Here is a 15554-nt window from a genome sequence, read left to right on the forward strand (position 1 = left end):
CGTGGCGGCTGGGAACCCTTAGAGCACGCGTTACGCTCGTGGCAGGGCTGAGGTCCCTGAGCCGCGGAGCGGTCGGTTCCGTCCCGGTTCGGGCTTCCCAGCAGCGCCCTCCCCGCGGGGCGGGCCCTGACTCGGTGCCGCGACGAGTGGGCGGCTTGAAGTGGGTGGCCAGGATAGGCGCGCGGCTGCGAGGAGCGGCGAGGCTCCAGTGAGGAGCCGGGCGCTGGGAGCGCGGCCGCGGCGTTCGGAGAAGCGCCGAGGCCGGCGAAGGGGCGCTGCCGCCGAGCGGGGAGGCGGGTCCTTTCGGTTGCAGCTCGTGCGGTTCCGGGACGCGCGCGGCCCTGGGAGCCTGCCCGCCCGTCAGGTGCTCGCCAGGTAGCTCCCCACCCAAAGGACTCCCTCTCCGACCCCTCCCTGAGCGCCTCGCACGGAAGGAGCGGGCCGCGCTCCGGCTGCGAGGGCGCGCGGCACCCCGAGCGCGGCGCCCTTGAGCCACACCGCGGCGCAGGTTTGCCACCGACTCGCCCGCCCGCCAGGAGAAGGAAGCGCTGTCCCTTCCCGCTCACCCCGGGTCCCCACCCCTTGTACTCTAAACCCTGCGGCGGGCGAGCGGCGCGGCCACGGAGGCGCCGAGGAGGGGCGAGCCGCCGCCGGGCAGCGGCGGGCCCTCAGGCGAGAGGGCGCCGGAGAGGAGGCGGCGGCGCGGCGGCGAGGGCGCGGCGCGCGATGGCAGCTGCCTAGCCCGGCGGGCGCGGAGCAGCCCCGAGCTGTGGCTGGCCCGACGGTACGGCTGGACGGGCGACGCCGCCGCAGCCCGGCCGGGAGAGATGAGCGCCGACGCCGGCGAGGGCATCACTTTCTCCGTGCCGCCCTTCGCCGCCTCGGGCTTCGGCTCCTTCCCTGAGGGCGGCAGCTGCCGGAGGGGAGCCGCGGCGGTGGCCGAGGGCGAGGAGAAGCCAATTCCGCCGCCGCCGGCGGGCAGCTTCTGGAACGTGGAGAGCGCCGGCGCCCCGGGCAGCGCCGCGTGTCCCGCAGCCGCCCCCGGGAGCGGCGCCTCGCGGTGCCGCGGCAGCTCTGGGAGCGTGGCCGGCCGGCGGACCACGGTGGCGTACGTGATCAACGAAGCGAGCCAGGGGCAGCTGGTGGTGGCGGAGAGCGAGGCCCTGCAGAGCCTGCGGGAGGCGTGCGAGGCGGTGGGCGCCACCCTGGAGACGCTGCATTTTGGCAAACTGGACTTCGGGGAGACGGCGGTGCTGGACCGGTTTTACAATGCAGGTGCGTGTGTGTCGGCCTTCACGCACCCTCGGCGGTCGGGGGCCACGGCGTCACTGGTCGTCTCGGGTGTGTGTGTGTGTTGGAGGGGGGTGATTTTTAATTTTTTTTTTTTTTCTGGGCAGGAAGCATGCTCCCTCCTAACTTCTAGACGCACCTTGGGCGGCGTGACTGCGCCGTGGCGTTCGCGTTGGTGCGGGGACCTGCGCGGGGTCCGCCCGCCGCTGTGATGGCTTTGAAGGACCTCGGTTCTTCAGCCCCGGGAGGGACTCGCCGCGCGCGGTCCTTGTGCGTTCCTCTCAGCGTCTCGGTTTCACTTCTCTGGGGTTTGGTTTGTTTTTCTACTGCACGGACCTGTGGCTGTTCGGTGCTCCGTGTCGTGTTGGGTCTTGGGCCACCCAGCCAGCTGCACACGTGTGTGGTTCTCTGTACCTTCAGTGGCTTCAGTTTCCCGTCCCGTACCAACTTGAACTTTCCAGTAATTACTTCTGAAAACAACAGCATTTCAACTTGCACTAAATAATTTTGATATCTTTGTTAGGATCTCGGTCAAAGAACCCGTTTTATATACTTCGGTGGGCTGGAAAGTTTATAACTTAACATTGCTTCAAACGCTGGTACGCTGTCTTAATGACTAAGATGAGCTTGCCCACTGAAGGGACTGCCAGCATGATCCATGAAAGAAAAATGTATCTTTTCAACCTATCACAGATTTCAGAATGTGCTAAGCAGTTCCAGTAACTGAAGCAATTAGCTATTAACAAATGTTGGGAATGATAATGCGTTCTTGGAGTTAATTGTTAGTACCGTGTAATCCAGCGTTGAATATATACGAGTACACGTTTATTTTTGTAATTGTGGGTGAAAATTTTGCATTCATGATTGCAAAACAGTGAGCTGCTTGCATCTGAGATCACATGCAAGGTTTTATATTCAAATCTTTGTTTTAAGATTCTCTTCAGTCTTTCCAAAACACCTGAAGTAGGCTTAGGTCAGTTTTGGGATTTAGCCAAAGCTGAATATTTTAAGAAGAACTTCGTGTTAAGGAAGTCGGACTAAATATAACTCGGACTTTCTGATTCTGTTTTTTTTTTTTTTAATTTTTTTACAGTCTTGGTCTTTATAACTGAATGTGAATACAGAACAGCTTGGTTCTTTGGGTGGCTTGCTATAAAAATTATGCAAACATAACTTTTCTAAACATTATGACGACACTCACCCACTCACCTTTGGATTATAAAGTGAATGAAATGTCAATGAATCGAAAGATTTGAGGGGAAAATGGCCGTCTAAATACTTGAGTCTCTTTCTTGAGCTGATAAATTGGGTATTTTCCCCCTAGGGCTCTAGAAAAAATTATCTTAATCTCTAATATGAAAGAAACTTCACTCACAAGGCTTGCTTTCTGTGCTGCTCCGAATACTGCTGCCGGGAAGGGAGAGGGAAAGATTCGAGCGAGCTCTATCTGGTTTACTTCTCCAAGCTGGCCTGTGAAGGGAGAACTTACCGTCCTTGCTAGGGTAGAAAACCCAGGGGCCTATAACTGGTTCTGGTGTTCATGGGCAGGAAGTGGTCAGTGCAGGATTCCACTTCAGGTGGCTGACCCTGAAAAGTCGTGCTTGGCTCTTGCTGCCTCCAGTTAATTTTTAAAGATTAATTTATTTACTTATTTGATCTGAAAAGCAAGGTGCGGGGGTGGAGGGGAGGTGGCGGGGCAGATCGTCTATCCACTGGTTTACTCCACAGATGCCTGCAACAGCTAGAGCAGGAACCAGGAACTCAATGCAAGTCTTCCACTAGGGTGACAGGAACCCAACTGCCAGAGCCATCACCTGCTGCCCTGCAGGGTCCCCGTTAACAGGAAGCTGGAATTGAGAGCAGAGCTGGCATTCAAACCTAGGCACTTTGATGCGGGATGTGGGCTTCCCAAGCAGTGCCCTAGTTACTATGCCAGGCACCTGCCCTGTTGCTGCCTCCAGTTGGAAGGGCTGATTCACTGTGAGAATCAAGGGAAGCTGCCCATCTTGCAAGCAGGTGCTGGTGCAGGGTGGAATAGAGGGGTGGCTCAGGGTGTTCTTGGGAAGACCCTGGACTGGGGCCAGCTGTGTATCACCCACTGCATTTTGCAACCTGGGGAAGCCTCTTTAATTCCTGCACTTCTGGATGACATGGACTCTGCCTTCTCATTCAGCATTAAGATGTGATGGAATGGGGGCCGGTGCTGTAGCACAGTGGTTAAAAGCCCTGGCCTGCAGCACCAGCATCCTAAATGGATACCAGATCATGTCTTGGCTGCTCCTCTTCCAATCCAGCTCTCTGCTGTGGCCTGGGAAAGCAGTGGAAGATGAACTAAGTGCTTGGGCCCCTGCACCCAAGTGGGAGACCCAGAAGAATCTCCTGGCTTCGGATCAGCTCAAGCTGTGGTTGTTTGGGGAGTGAACCAGCGAATGGAAGATCTCTCTCGCTCTCGATCTCTCTCTCTCTCTCTCTCGATCTCTTTCTCTGTAACTCTGCCTTTCAAATAAATAAAAATAAATCTTTAAAAAGATGTGATGGAATGAAGATGTGCTGTCTAAACCTTTTGTTTTTCTAAACAGAGTGCCATGGAGAGGGTTGGTCGTAGAAGTTAACTTTCTTCTGATGTCTGAGAGGGCTTATTCCTCCTCCAACAGAGACTGGCCAACTTTTTCTGTAAAGGAGCAGAGAGTAAATATTTGAGGCTTTGTTTTTTGAGCTGTTGCTCACCACTACTCAGCACTGCCATTCTTACTCCAAAGCAGCCATGAGCAATGCCTAAACAAATGATCATGGCTGCATTCCAATAAAACTTTATTAATGGATGCTGTAATTTGAGTTTCTTGCCTTTCTCAGAATATTATTTTGATTTTTTTCAACCATTTTAAAATGTAAGAACCAATCTTAGCTTGCATTCTCAGCTTGCAGACAGGCAGCTGCAGGCCCCTGGGCCGTGCTGACCTTTTTCTGTCCACCCACTACCTGCCCATGATAGTTGAGTCATTGTGATGGAGTGGGAAGAACACTGACCCTCAAGTTAGAGCCGAGTTTTTGTCCCAGCTCTGCTGTGAATCGTGTAATTGCTAGAACGGCCCTTCCTCTCCTCCAGTGGTGATTCTTCGATTCCCGAGCAGTGGAAGTAGACGGGGATTGAACTAAATTTCAGATCCCCTTGTTGATTCTTGTGAATTTGCAAAGGACTGGGTAGCATGGTATGTGGGGACAGATCATTAGAGTCTGAAAGTGTGGTTTCAGGTCCTGGCTTTTCTCTTGATTGGGAGCAACCTATTCAAAATTCCCCAAAAGACAGGAGGGTTGGAATCATTGGGATCTGAGATTCCTTTTGGCTCTTAAATTCTGTGCTTTAAAATTTCAACATCATTACTACAAATAAACCATCTGTGTCCATAGAGATGAATGGACTGCTTGTGTATACCTAGTTTGTATCTTGGAGAGCTCAGAGTCGGGGTGGGGGAAGAGGGTGAACTCCATGATTAGCTGCAGTGGTGCCCCTGTGAGGGTCACTTGGAATGACCTGAGCTCCTAGAATTTAGCCTCTGGGATCATTGAGGGTAGGGTGGGCATAAGGGTAGATTCTCAAAGGAGGTGACACCTCAAGTGAAATAAAAGTGTAAGTAAGATGACCTCTCCATGGCCTCAATATTTAAGAGAGAAGCAGTCAGCCAGCGCCGTGGCTCACTAGGTTAATCCTCTGCCTGCGGCGCAGGCACACTAGGTTCTAGTCCAGGTCGGGGCGCCGGATTCTGTCCTGGTTGCCCTCTTCCAGGCCAGCTCTCTGCTGTGGCCCGGGAAGGCAGTGGAGGATGGCCCAAGTGCTTGGGCCCTGCACCCGCATGGGAGCCCAGGAGAAGCACCTGGCTCCTGGCTTCGGATCAGTGGAGTGCTGCAGTGGCCATTGGAGGGTGAACCAACGGTAAAGGAAGACCTTCCTCTCTATCTCTCTCTCTCATTGTTCACCCTGCCTGTCAAAAACATAAAAAGGGAAGCAGTCACTTCTACTCCTTTCCCAGGCCACAGCAAAGAGCTGGATTGGAAGAAGAGCAGCCAGGACTAGAACTGGTGCCCATATGGGATGCTGACACTGCAAGCAGAGGATTAACCTACTTCACCGTGGAGCCAGTCCCTGCTCTACTTCTTTTTTTTTTTTTTTTTTTTTTTTTTGACAGGCAGAATGGACAGAGAGACAGAGAAAGGTCTTCCTTTGCCGTTGGTTCACCCTCCAATGGCCGCTGCACTGTGGCCAGTGCATCGCGCTTATCTGAAGGCAGGAGCCAGATGCTTCTCCTGGTCTCCCATGTGGGTGCAGGGCCCAAGCACTTGGACCATCCTCCACTGCACTCCCGGGCCATAGCAGAGAGCTGGCCTGGAAGAGGGGCAACTGGGACAGAATCTGGCGCCCCGACCTGGACTAGAATCCAGTGTGCCGGCGCCGTAGGTGGAGGATTAGCCTATTGAGCTGCAGTGCCGGCCCTTGCTCTACTTCTGATTCAACTCCCTGCTAATGTGCCTGTGAAAGCAGAAGATGGCTGAAGTGCTTGAACCCCTGCCACCACTGTGGGAGACCCAGATCGGGTTCCTGGCTTCTGGCTTTAGCCTGACCAATCCCTAGCTATTGTGATTATTTGATGGAAGATGTGCCCCTGCCCCATCTCTCTCCTTGATGTCTCTCCCTATCTGTAACTCTGCTTTTCAAAAAAATAAAATCTTACAAAAGTTATATTTTGAGAAGCTGGCAGAGAAGAAGGGTAGGGGTGCTTTCTTCGTTAGTTCATACCCCGAATACCCAGAACTCAGGGAATGAAATTAGCAGTCAGGAACTCAACCCAGGTCTCCCACATGGGTGATGAACTCCCACTGCTGCTTCCCCAAGGTCTGCATGCTACCATCAAGAGCCAGAGCCAGGCCTTGAACTCAGGCCCTTTAAAGTGGGATGCGGGCATCTTATTGGTGTCTTTAACCAGCAGGCCAAACACCTGCCCCACTGGTGTCTTTTTAAAGTGTAAATTGCTGTTAAAGATTCTCGCTCATTTTTCCATGTTTGATTATTATGTAGCTATATTCTAGTTCTTTGACTACATTTGTCATTCTTTCATTCCCTTTTCTGAGGTGAAACTATTGCTATTGATGCTTTTATGGAAATTTGTCTTATTTACATGTGCAAGGGACTGTATTTCAGAGATGGCAAATGCCAGGCTAACAGCACCCCTTCCTGGCCCTCTGCATCATAGGCAGTCCAGTTCTGTGTAAGCCATGAGACGTCAGTGATCCAGGGTTGCTCTGCACAGGTGGAAGGATTTCCCAAAAATAAAATAAAACAAAAAACTTTGTGAGTGAGCATCAATTTTGTGAATATAGCTGACTAGACCTCTTGATTATGTCATTTTGTTTATGAAAACTCTGAACCATGATGAGGCTTTATTCATTCATTCTTTCAGGGTACATGGTTTAGTGTTGTTGCTTAGACCCAGGAGCGTGCTTTCTTTAGAAACAGTACTGGTGTGGTGGTTAGATTCTGGGACTAACCTGTGGGACCAGCCTTGTTTTTCAGTGTAGGGACCACGCTCAGCTGTGTTCAACATTCAGGACAGTTGTGTTTCTGAAACCTAAAACTTGGCCCTTGCACCCAACAGTCTCTGTGTTAGACGAGCGACCTTGGCTTTGTTGTTTTTGGTAGCATCTTGGCCAGATGTAGGAGGAGCATCAAGTGGGATTGGTAGCAGTGATGGTTGGGGGCTGTGATGATGTTGAGGACAAAAGAAGGGTTGGGAGGCTGCAGGGAGAAGGATGCAGAGTGGGGGAGGCCATGCCAGCAGGGGACCCATGCACACTTTCACCTCTTTCAGCCCTCTTCCCCTCCCAACTACTTGTGGTCCTAGACTTCCTGCTGATGTGCAACCCTGGGACCTTACTTGGTCCAAGGCTCTCTCGCTCGCTCTCTCACTCGCTTGCTGTTTCTCGTGGGCACCAGATTAGATTGGGTTAGGTTGGCTGTCCACTTCCCCTTTTCCTGACCAGCCATCACATCCGCCTGGGTCTTCCTCTTGGCCTGGCTCACTGCAGGTGGCAGTCTCTCTGTGAACCCCTCATGGTCTAGCAACAGTGGGGAATGGGAAGGAAGCTCATGCTAGTTGAAAGTTGAAGCTGTAAGCTTTTCTATTTTCATCCAGATAATGTCGCCATCGACTTATGCTCATGATGAAAGTCACCACGTAGAGCATTTTAGAGGAGAGGCACCTGACCTTTCCTCGCTTCAGCTCACTGGCAAACACAAGAGACAACGCACAGCCTCTGCATTGCGTCCACACCAGCCTGAGAAGTTCCTGAAAGTCTTGCAGACCACTTCTGCATTTCTCCTTTCAAGTCCAGTGAAGCTGTTGTAAATAATGTCTCGTAGACATTGTGAGAGAGGGGGAAGTCTTCATTTCCTAAGTTGTGATTCTCATGAACCCATTAAAAGAAATCCAAAGGACTGATACATGCAATGCCAACATTCCAGCTTTTCCAAGTATTATAAATAGAGAAAAAGAAAAACTTAGCAACCTATTGCCTTGATTTCATGAAAGGCAAGACCTTTTTTCATGTTAGGAATATAGGAGGTGTATAACCTTTGAAGAAAGGGTAGCTCTTTGTATATAGGAAATACGTGGGACAACTCACTATTATTCATTTTTCCCATTTTCTCCAGGAATGAGTAAAAACTTTTTTTTGTTTCTTTTTTAAAAAATTTATTTATGGTATACAAGTTTCATGTATTTCATATTTATAGATTTAGGAACATAGTGCAATCCTTCTCCTCCCTCTCCTATTCCCACTATTAATTTTAACAAAGATCTGTTTTCAGTTTAGTATGTGCTCGTAAGGTTAACCCTACACTAAGTAAAGAGTTCAGCAAACACTGTTGCTCAGCAGTGGAGACAAGGGCTGTAAACAGCTATCGAATCTCAAAGTGTCCGTTGAGTGAAGACTTTTTCATGCCAAGTATGAGTGGTGTTTGAGAACCTCTGAGGGAAACCACCTTACAGCCCCCTTCTCTCAGTGACTCCACTTCTTCCTGTGCGAAACAAGCCCGAGTCAGATTAGCTACAGAATAAACATAGATATGCTTATTAGGAAAAACTCTGGCCAGGACAGGATTTTGAGACTCCACAGGTGGTTCTTCTCTGAGCTTTCCACCTTCTGCTTAGCACACCAGTGGGGCAGCTGCTGCCCACCCTGTGCCAGCGCAGACCACTGTTCCCTGTTCTGCTCTTAGATAACTGGTCAGTTGAGGCCAAATTATAATTTTCCAAAAAGAGCTTTACTAGAAAATTGGAACAAAACAGAACTAAAAAGAAAACTCCAAAGCCCCCAACATAGATTTGTTTTTAGAGCACTCATTTCTTACTCCAGATTGTAGTCAGCTGCAGATTGTTGTGACTGCTCTTGCCTCCTAGGCTCCTGGGATCCCTGTTTCTTCCCTTCACTTGGACATCTTTAGTGGGCTTGAGACATGCATGAGTTGGTAGTGTGAGCTGGTTCCAACTGATACCTGTTTCGAAGTAGTCTTGTCTCACCAGTGGCCTTGACTGGTGCCGACCTTCTGGGAGTTCTCCTCTGGTGGCTATGGACCTATCTCCTGCTTCCTGTTTCAGAGACCAGATTAGAGGCCCATTCAGTTCCTGTTTCAGATTTGGAGGATAAAATTGGTTCACAGTTTCTTTGTAGAGCCAGATTGAGAAGCGCAAAGCCCAGTGGGTGTGTGAGCCTTTCCACCACAAGGTACCCACTGTGTCTGCTGTCCAAGGAGCTCCCCAGAGCGGTCCCTTCCAGTACCACTCAAAGCAGGAAACTGGAGACCCATGGGAAAGTGCAGTGTAGGACAGTAACTATAGGCTGAGAGCGTGCTGTGAAATGATGGCCCCTAGACGGAAGTTGTATCACACACTCCCTTTTCCATCACCCACAGAGCTGTCACTGTGGCAGGACATGCCAACAGATCCTTCACTCAGCCGGGGTCCAGAGGAGAGTGGGAAATGTGGGGGTGGGCAGTGCTGCAGGATCCCACAGCTGTGTGGGTATCAGGGAGACATGGGGAGCCCATGGCTTAGGGGAAAGTATAGGTTGCAGACTGCCTCATCTTCCTTGGATATAATTAGCTTGGGAACTGGCTGTATTTAAGAGAGATATATTCTCTTAGTTTCAAAGAATAAAATTAAATTTGCAAAAAAATTATTATTAGAGGGGCCGGCGCCATGGCACATTAGGTTAATCCTTTGCCTGTGGCACCGGCATCCCGTATGGACACAAGTTCTAGTTTTGGCTGCTCCTCTTCCAATACAGCTCTCTGCTATGGCCTGGGAAAGCAGTAGAAGATGGCCCAAGTCCTTGGGTCCCTGCACCCACACCGGAGACTGGGAAGAGGAACCTGTCTCCTGGCTTCAGATTGGCGCAACTCTGGCCATTGTGGCCACTTGAGGAGTGAGCCAACAGATGGTAGACCTTTTTCTCTGTCTCTCCGTCTCACTGTCTGTAACTCTGCTTCTCAAGTAAATAAATAAAATCTTTTAAAATAAAAAAAAATCATTAGTGGCACAGAAGGAGATCAGAAATCAAGGCAAAATTATAAATGCTTTAAAATCCACTGATGATTCTAATACACATACATTGGTTTCTTTAGTTATATTTACTGTTTTAACCTTTATCTCGTACTGAGGATATTGACTAAAGAAACTGGTCAAAACTTGTGCAAAGTGAGTGGAAAAGGAAGAGAGATGTGAGATGAAGCTGATTTTCAAGTCTGATCTAATTGTTCCAAAAATTCACATAAGTGAATACTTATATCTTTTTTCTTCCTAAAGGTTTTTTTTTTTTTTTTAAATTTATTTGAAAGACAGAGTTACAGAGAGAGGTGGAGACAGAGAGAAAGGAAGAGATCTTCCATCTGCAGGTTCATTCCCCAAATGGCTGCAACAGCCGGAGCTGAGCCTATCTGAAGCCAGGAGCCAGGAGCTTCTTCTGGGCCTCCCACATGGGTGCATGGGCCCAAGGACTTGGGCCATCCTCCTCTGGTTTCCTAGGCACATCAGCAGGGAGCTGGATTGGAAGTGGAGCAACCAGGACTTGAACCAGCGCCCATATGGGGTGCCGGCACTGCAGCTGGCAGCTGGCAGCTTTATCCACTACATCACAGGGCTGACCCCACTTCTTTTACCTTTTAAGTAAGTTTCCTTTTGTAGTTTTTTTTTTTTAAGGAAACAAAACCTAAAAGACCCATAAACGTATTCTATTTTATAGTAATTTACTCAGAGGACACAGGAGGGACGAGATAGAATGAAAATGCTGGGAGCATCTCCTGTTTAATACAGTCATAGCGGAAAAGATCCATGTAACTTTTAAAAATTTTATTTATTTGAGGGAAAGAGATCTTTCATCTGCTTGTTCACACCCCAAATGCCTACTGTTGGGCTGAACTAGAGCCAAGAGCTATGAACTCAACTCAGGTCTCCCATATGAGTGACAGGGACCCAGCTACTTGAGGCATCAGTGCTGCCTCCCAGGGTCTGCATTAGCAGGAAGCTGGAGTCAGGATCTGGAACTGGGTTTCAAACCTAGGCATGATGTGGAATGTAGGCATCTTACCAGTGTATTAATTATGAGGCCAAACACCCATCCCAGCTTTGTATAACTTCATGCCGCAGAAGCTGCACAAGGGGACTGTAGACCTTCCACTACAGGCACACCTTTTCAGTGTACAGGAGTTAATTTACAGTGAGGAAAACAATTGCCTGTGGTCTGTTTCATACAGGAAGGAAGTTATATTCCTTCATACAGGAAGTCTCTAAAAATGGCCGCAACCAGTTATTTCAGCACTTTCCAACACTCCTAGCCTCTTCTATACCTGTGAACTCTTAAGCAATAGAAACACAGAGCTCACCTAGTATCAGTGAGTGGCCATTTGTCCACTGATCCCTAGCCATAGAAAAAGAAATTATTTAGCTAGAGAATTCTTCCGCTTTTCAAAATATTGATTACTCCTAATTTCTATTGTAAGATGTTATCCAATATCAAATACCTCTTAATGTCACGTAAAAGTTTACTAACATCCATTGTGGTGAATGTCCACTTAACAGCTGGGCAGGCAGGATGAGGGATGTGACCTGGTGTTTCCCAGTTTATAATTTGGTCACAGTGGTGCCCAGGTGATTTCATGTGACCAGGTCAGAATGATAATATAAATGCATGTTGTTCAGTGTTGTGTTGTTTTCCTTTTTAGATCGTCTTAGTTAACTCCATAAAGTAGGAACGTGGCAGTGTAGCTATCTGTATTTCACCATTGGAAAGAATATGTGACTTGGCCAGAATAAAGCAAGAGGTCAAATAGGAGTCAAACTCAAGTCTTCCAATTTTCAGATATTCCAGGTGCTTTTCCCACTGTGCCACTAGTTCTCCTGCAAATAAAGACATTTTGAAGCATCACCCATGATGGTAGCATTATTATAAAGAAGAGCCAGAGGTAGGGACACCTCATGCCCGGTCCTTTCTTGCTAACAAATTCCAGTGACTTCTTGTTAACAGACTTATCAAATAAGAAGCCAGAAAGCTCACTTTGATGTTTTCCTAGCAAGACCAATGAGAGAGCCTGTTGACAAGGCCGAATAGCACTACCAGTCATCTGGCCTCCAGCTCTGTGTTGGGCGTTCTGCAGGTTCTGAAGTTATCTGGGTGTGTCAGTCAGCCAGGCCAAGGAAGGGACAGTTCCTTCCCTTGCTTCCCTGGGAAGTTCTGCCTTCTGGGTCTGATTCACTTTAATGTGATAGTGATGTACCTTTTACTGCACCAGATGCTCCAAGGAATTTCAGAAGAAAAGGCGCATAACGTCTCTGGGGGTATAAGGCTTGTCAGTGTACCTGTTTCCATGGGAAAAACTGATAGGAAGGAAGAAGTCAGGAGGAATTGTTTTCTCCATTCCTCCCCCCCCAGTGACTTAATTTTTTTAAAAAAATTACAAATTTTAAGTTATGAAACATTTCAGTCACAAAGAAAAGTATTTAAAATAGTGTAACAGACATTTACTCTCCTTAGGCAGCAGATGTGTCTATCAGCTGGTGAATGCTTTGCCGTTTGTTTCACTTCTCTTTCTCTTTTGGAGAAATAAATTATTCTGCATGAAACTAAAAGCACCTTTCTAACCTATAAATTTCCCTTCCTGGAAAAGTACTTCCTTCATGATAGTGCTTCATTATTATTTTGCAATTAGTAATTCTCAAAAATACAAAATCATGACTGCAAAAATTTGTAAGTAAGTTATTTATTTTATAATGCTAGGTGCCTTATAAATATATAAAGATATGTCAGATATCTAACTTATTTAATGAAAAAATCAGTAAGATACTGAACTTGGTTCAAAGATGATTTTTTTGTTTTTTTCTTTAAAGATTTATTTGTTTGTTTGAAAGGCAGAGTTACAAAGAGATAGGGGAAGAAAGAGAGATCTTCCATCCAATTGTTCATTCCCCGAATGGCTACAATAGCCAGGGGTGGCCAGCCCGAAGCCAGGAGCTTCATCTGTGTGTCCCATGTGAGTGCAGGGGATCAAGCACTTGAGCCATCTCCTGCTGCTTTCCCAAGTGCATTAGCAGGGAGCTGGATTAGAACTGGAGCAATTGGAACTTGAGCCAGTACGCATATGTGATGCCAACACTGCAGATGGCAGCTTAACCTGCTATGCCACAATGCCAGTCCCCTTTTCTGTTTTTATTCATGTTAAAAATTAATATAAAGCAAACCATTTTCCTGTATTTCACTGATATAATTCTGAAAAGATAACGATACTTCTCCCTCTCTGAATCCTCCCTTCTTTTTTTTTCCTTTAATTTTTGCAGTACGATGCTTTCAGTTTACTTTATAATCACAGGCTTACTGCACCACCAACTGTAATGTTCAATAAGTAAAAAGTAGAAAGGCCATTATTTCACAGGAATATAGAAAAAGGCTATAAGCAGTAATGGAATCATAAGATGTCAGTTTCATTCTTATTGTGGTTTTTTTGCATTCTATATTAACTGCCACATATCAGAGAAAACATATGCTATTTGTCTTTTTGGGGACAGGCTTATTTCACTAAGCATATTGGTCTCCAGTTGCATAATATAGACACATACATACCCAGGAATGCCGATTGAATGCTGCAGTGAATTTGCCAGTAGATGCAAAACTGATTAGTATATAAGGCATTTCTGTACGTATAAATGTTGACATCATTTTTTTGTTTGGGGGGATATGAGTTATATCTCTGCCAGACTATATTCATATGCACTGCTGTGGATAAGAACTATTTGCATTACTATTGGTTTTTACAACTTAGTGGTTACTCAAATAGCCTTGGTACACCGTGGTAAAATCAGATAATTCCCAAAGGATGTGCTTCAAAGCCCGGTGCTCTACTTACTGGATACCCAATACCCTCTTTGGCGTATTACCAAATCTTGACATCTTTTTTTCTGACTAAGGCTGGTCACCTGTCTACGCAAGTCTCTGCAAGTGCTCCAAACCCAAACAGATGGAAGGGACCTGTTGTTTTCCTTTCTCTGCTGCTCTGTCCCATGAATCAATGTGTGCCCTGGGACAGTCCTGGAATACCTTGTTTGAAACAGGGGTCCCAGTCTTGGTTGTTCATGTCAGGAAACATGTGCAGGTTGGATATTAGAATGTCAGTCTTTAAGTTTTGGGGGGAACAAGAGTTTCAGGGTATGCAGCCAGAACCAAGTCAGGGGTATGTCAACATAATGCCTACACTACAGTGTCTGGAAACTCAACATCATTAAAAAAAATTTGAGAAGCACATGTATACATACACACACATACACGCACATGGCCCAGGGGTAAGGGGAGAGAGGGTGCTTATGTGTTGTTTCATTCCTAAATGCCTGCAGTGGCTGGGTTGGATCTGAGGCCAAGAGTTGGTAATGCAGTTTGTTAGGTTTCCCACATCAGTGGCAGGAGCCCAGTTAGTTAAGCCATCATCACTGCTTCCCAGGGTCTGCAATAGCAGGCTAGAGTCAGGAGCTGGAGCCAGGAATTGGACACAGGTTCTCCAGTATGTGACATGGGCATTTTAACTGCTTGGCTAAATGCCCATTCCCTGGCTTTATTTTTAACTAAGAAATCATCATTGTCATAAGTGGGAATTTCAGTAGTCTAGACTTCTCCAAATAGGTTTATTTTTGGGAGTAAAAGGAAAAATCCGTATATTTTTGAGGGCTGGTCAACTTGTAAAGTTTCACACACCTGATTAAAATTTAACACAAGGCTTGTAATTTAACACAAGTCACACCCAAATAAACAGCATACATTGCTGCATGCTAGGTGCTGTGCCAAGAATTCTACAATACATGATCTTCAGTCTCGGAAACAGTTTTATGTGGCAGATGGCATCTGTCGAATGCCAAATTATTGAGTGCTGGGCCAGAATGAGATTAGTAAACAAACAAACAAATTCCCTTTAGATAATAAAGACAATGTGCATTGAATATATTGTTGATGTAAACATATATCTGAATTGTGAAATACATAAAGAAATGACTGAGGTAACATCCACACAGCAGACTCATAGAATGACCATTGCTTTAAGTAGCACTCTGACCTCAGACTCAGCCCTTAAAGCATCCTGGTCTGGCTGAAAAGCCCATGAGAGCATTTCAGGCATGGAAATCCAAGACACTGGCAAAAAAGGATCTCTGTGAGTGAGACTCCAGTGGAAAGAAGTGGCCAGCAAAGAAGGATATACTTTTCTCTGAAGGGAGAAGATAACTTCCAATTTGCTAATGGACTTGTCTAAATACTGACGGAGTTTGTGGATTCAGTAGGCTTCCATAGCCTAGGCAGATCATGTCAAGAGCCTTGAGTGGTCATTGACATTGTACATAAGAGTGTTAATTGTTAAATTAGCAACAGAAGTCACTGTGCATTAACTTCCCATGTAGAACCTCTGTCCTCAATTAGTTGCATTATGACAGTTAACTGTAAAACTTGTTCTCAGATAGTTTTTTTTGTATGTGTGTGTGTGTGTGTGTGTGCGCGCGCGCAAATTTTTGTTGAAATCTTTACTTAGTATAGAGTTGGTCTTCTGTGTACAAAGTTAATTGAAAATGAATCTTAATGGAGAATGGGACTGGGAAGGGGAGAGGGAGGAAGAGGTGGGGTGAGAGTGTTGGTGGGAGGGCGGGTATGGTGGGAAGAATAACTATATTCCTAAAGTTGTACTTATG

The 15554-nt window shown here is 47.0% G+C and overlaps 1 protein-coding gene across 3 annotated transcripts in view; it reads left to right on the plus strand.

Moving 5' to 3' along the window:
* The first annotated feature begins 243 nt into the window (after nucleotides 1-243).
* MAP3K5 (mitogen-activated protein kinase kinase kinase 5) overlaps nucleotides 244-15554 on the plus strand; it is a 247380-nt gene continuing 232069 nt past the window's right edge. Inside the window, exon 1 of one of the 3 annotated variants that reach the window (XM_070073521.2) lies at nucleotides 244-375. Coding sequence is in view for 2 of the 3 variants with exons in the window: in XM_051854304.3 (XP_051710264.3) it covers nucleotides 828-1275 (448 nt within the window). In the remaining variant the exon portion in view is untranslated. Of the gene's footprint in view, nucleotides 376-598; nucleotides 1276-15554 lie in introns of those variants that run through there. The other 2 variants (XM_051854304.3, XM_070073520.2) reach the window with 2 other exon arrangements.

Source organism: Oryctolagus cuniculus, chromosome 5 (genome assembly GCF_051225735.1).
Source record: "Oryctolagus cuniculus isolate XC-2025 breed Fujian yellow rabbit chromosome 5, ASM5122573v1, whole genome shotgun sequence".
NCBI classification, from domain to species: Eukaryota; Metazoa; Chordata; class Mammalia; order Lagomorpha; family Leporidae; genus Oryctolagus; species Oryctolagus cuniculus.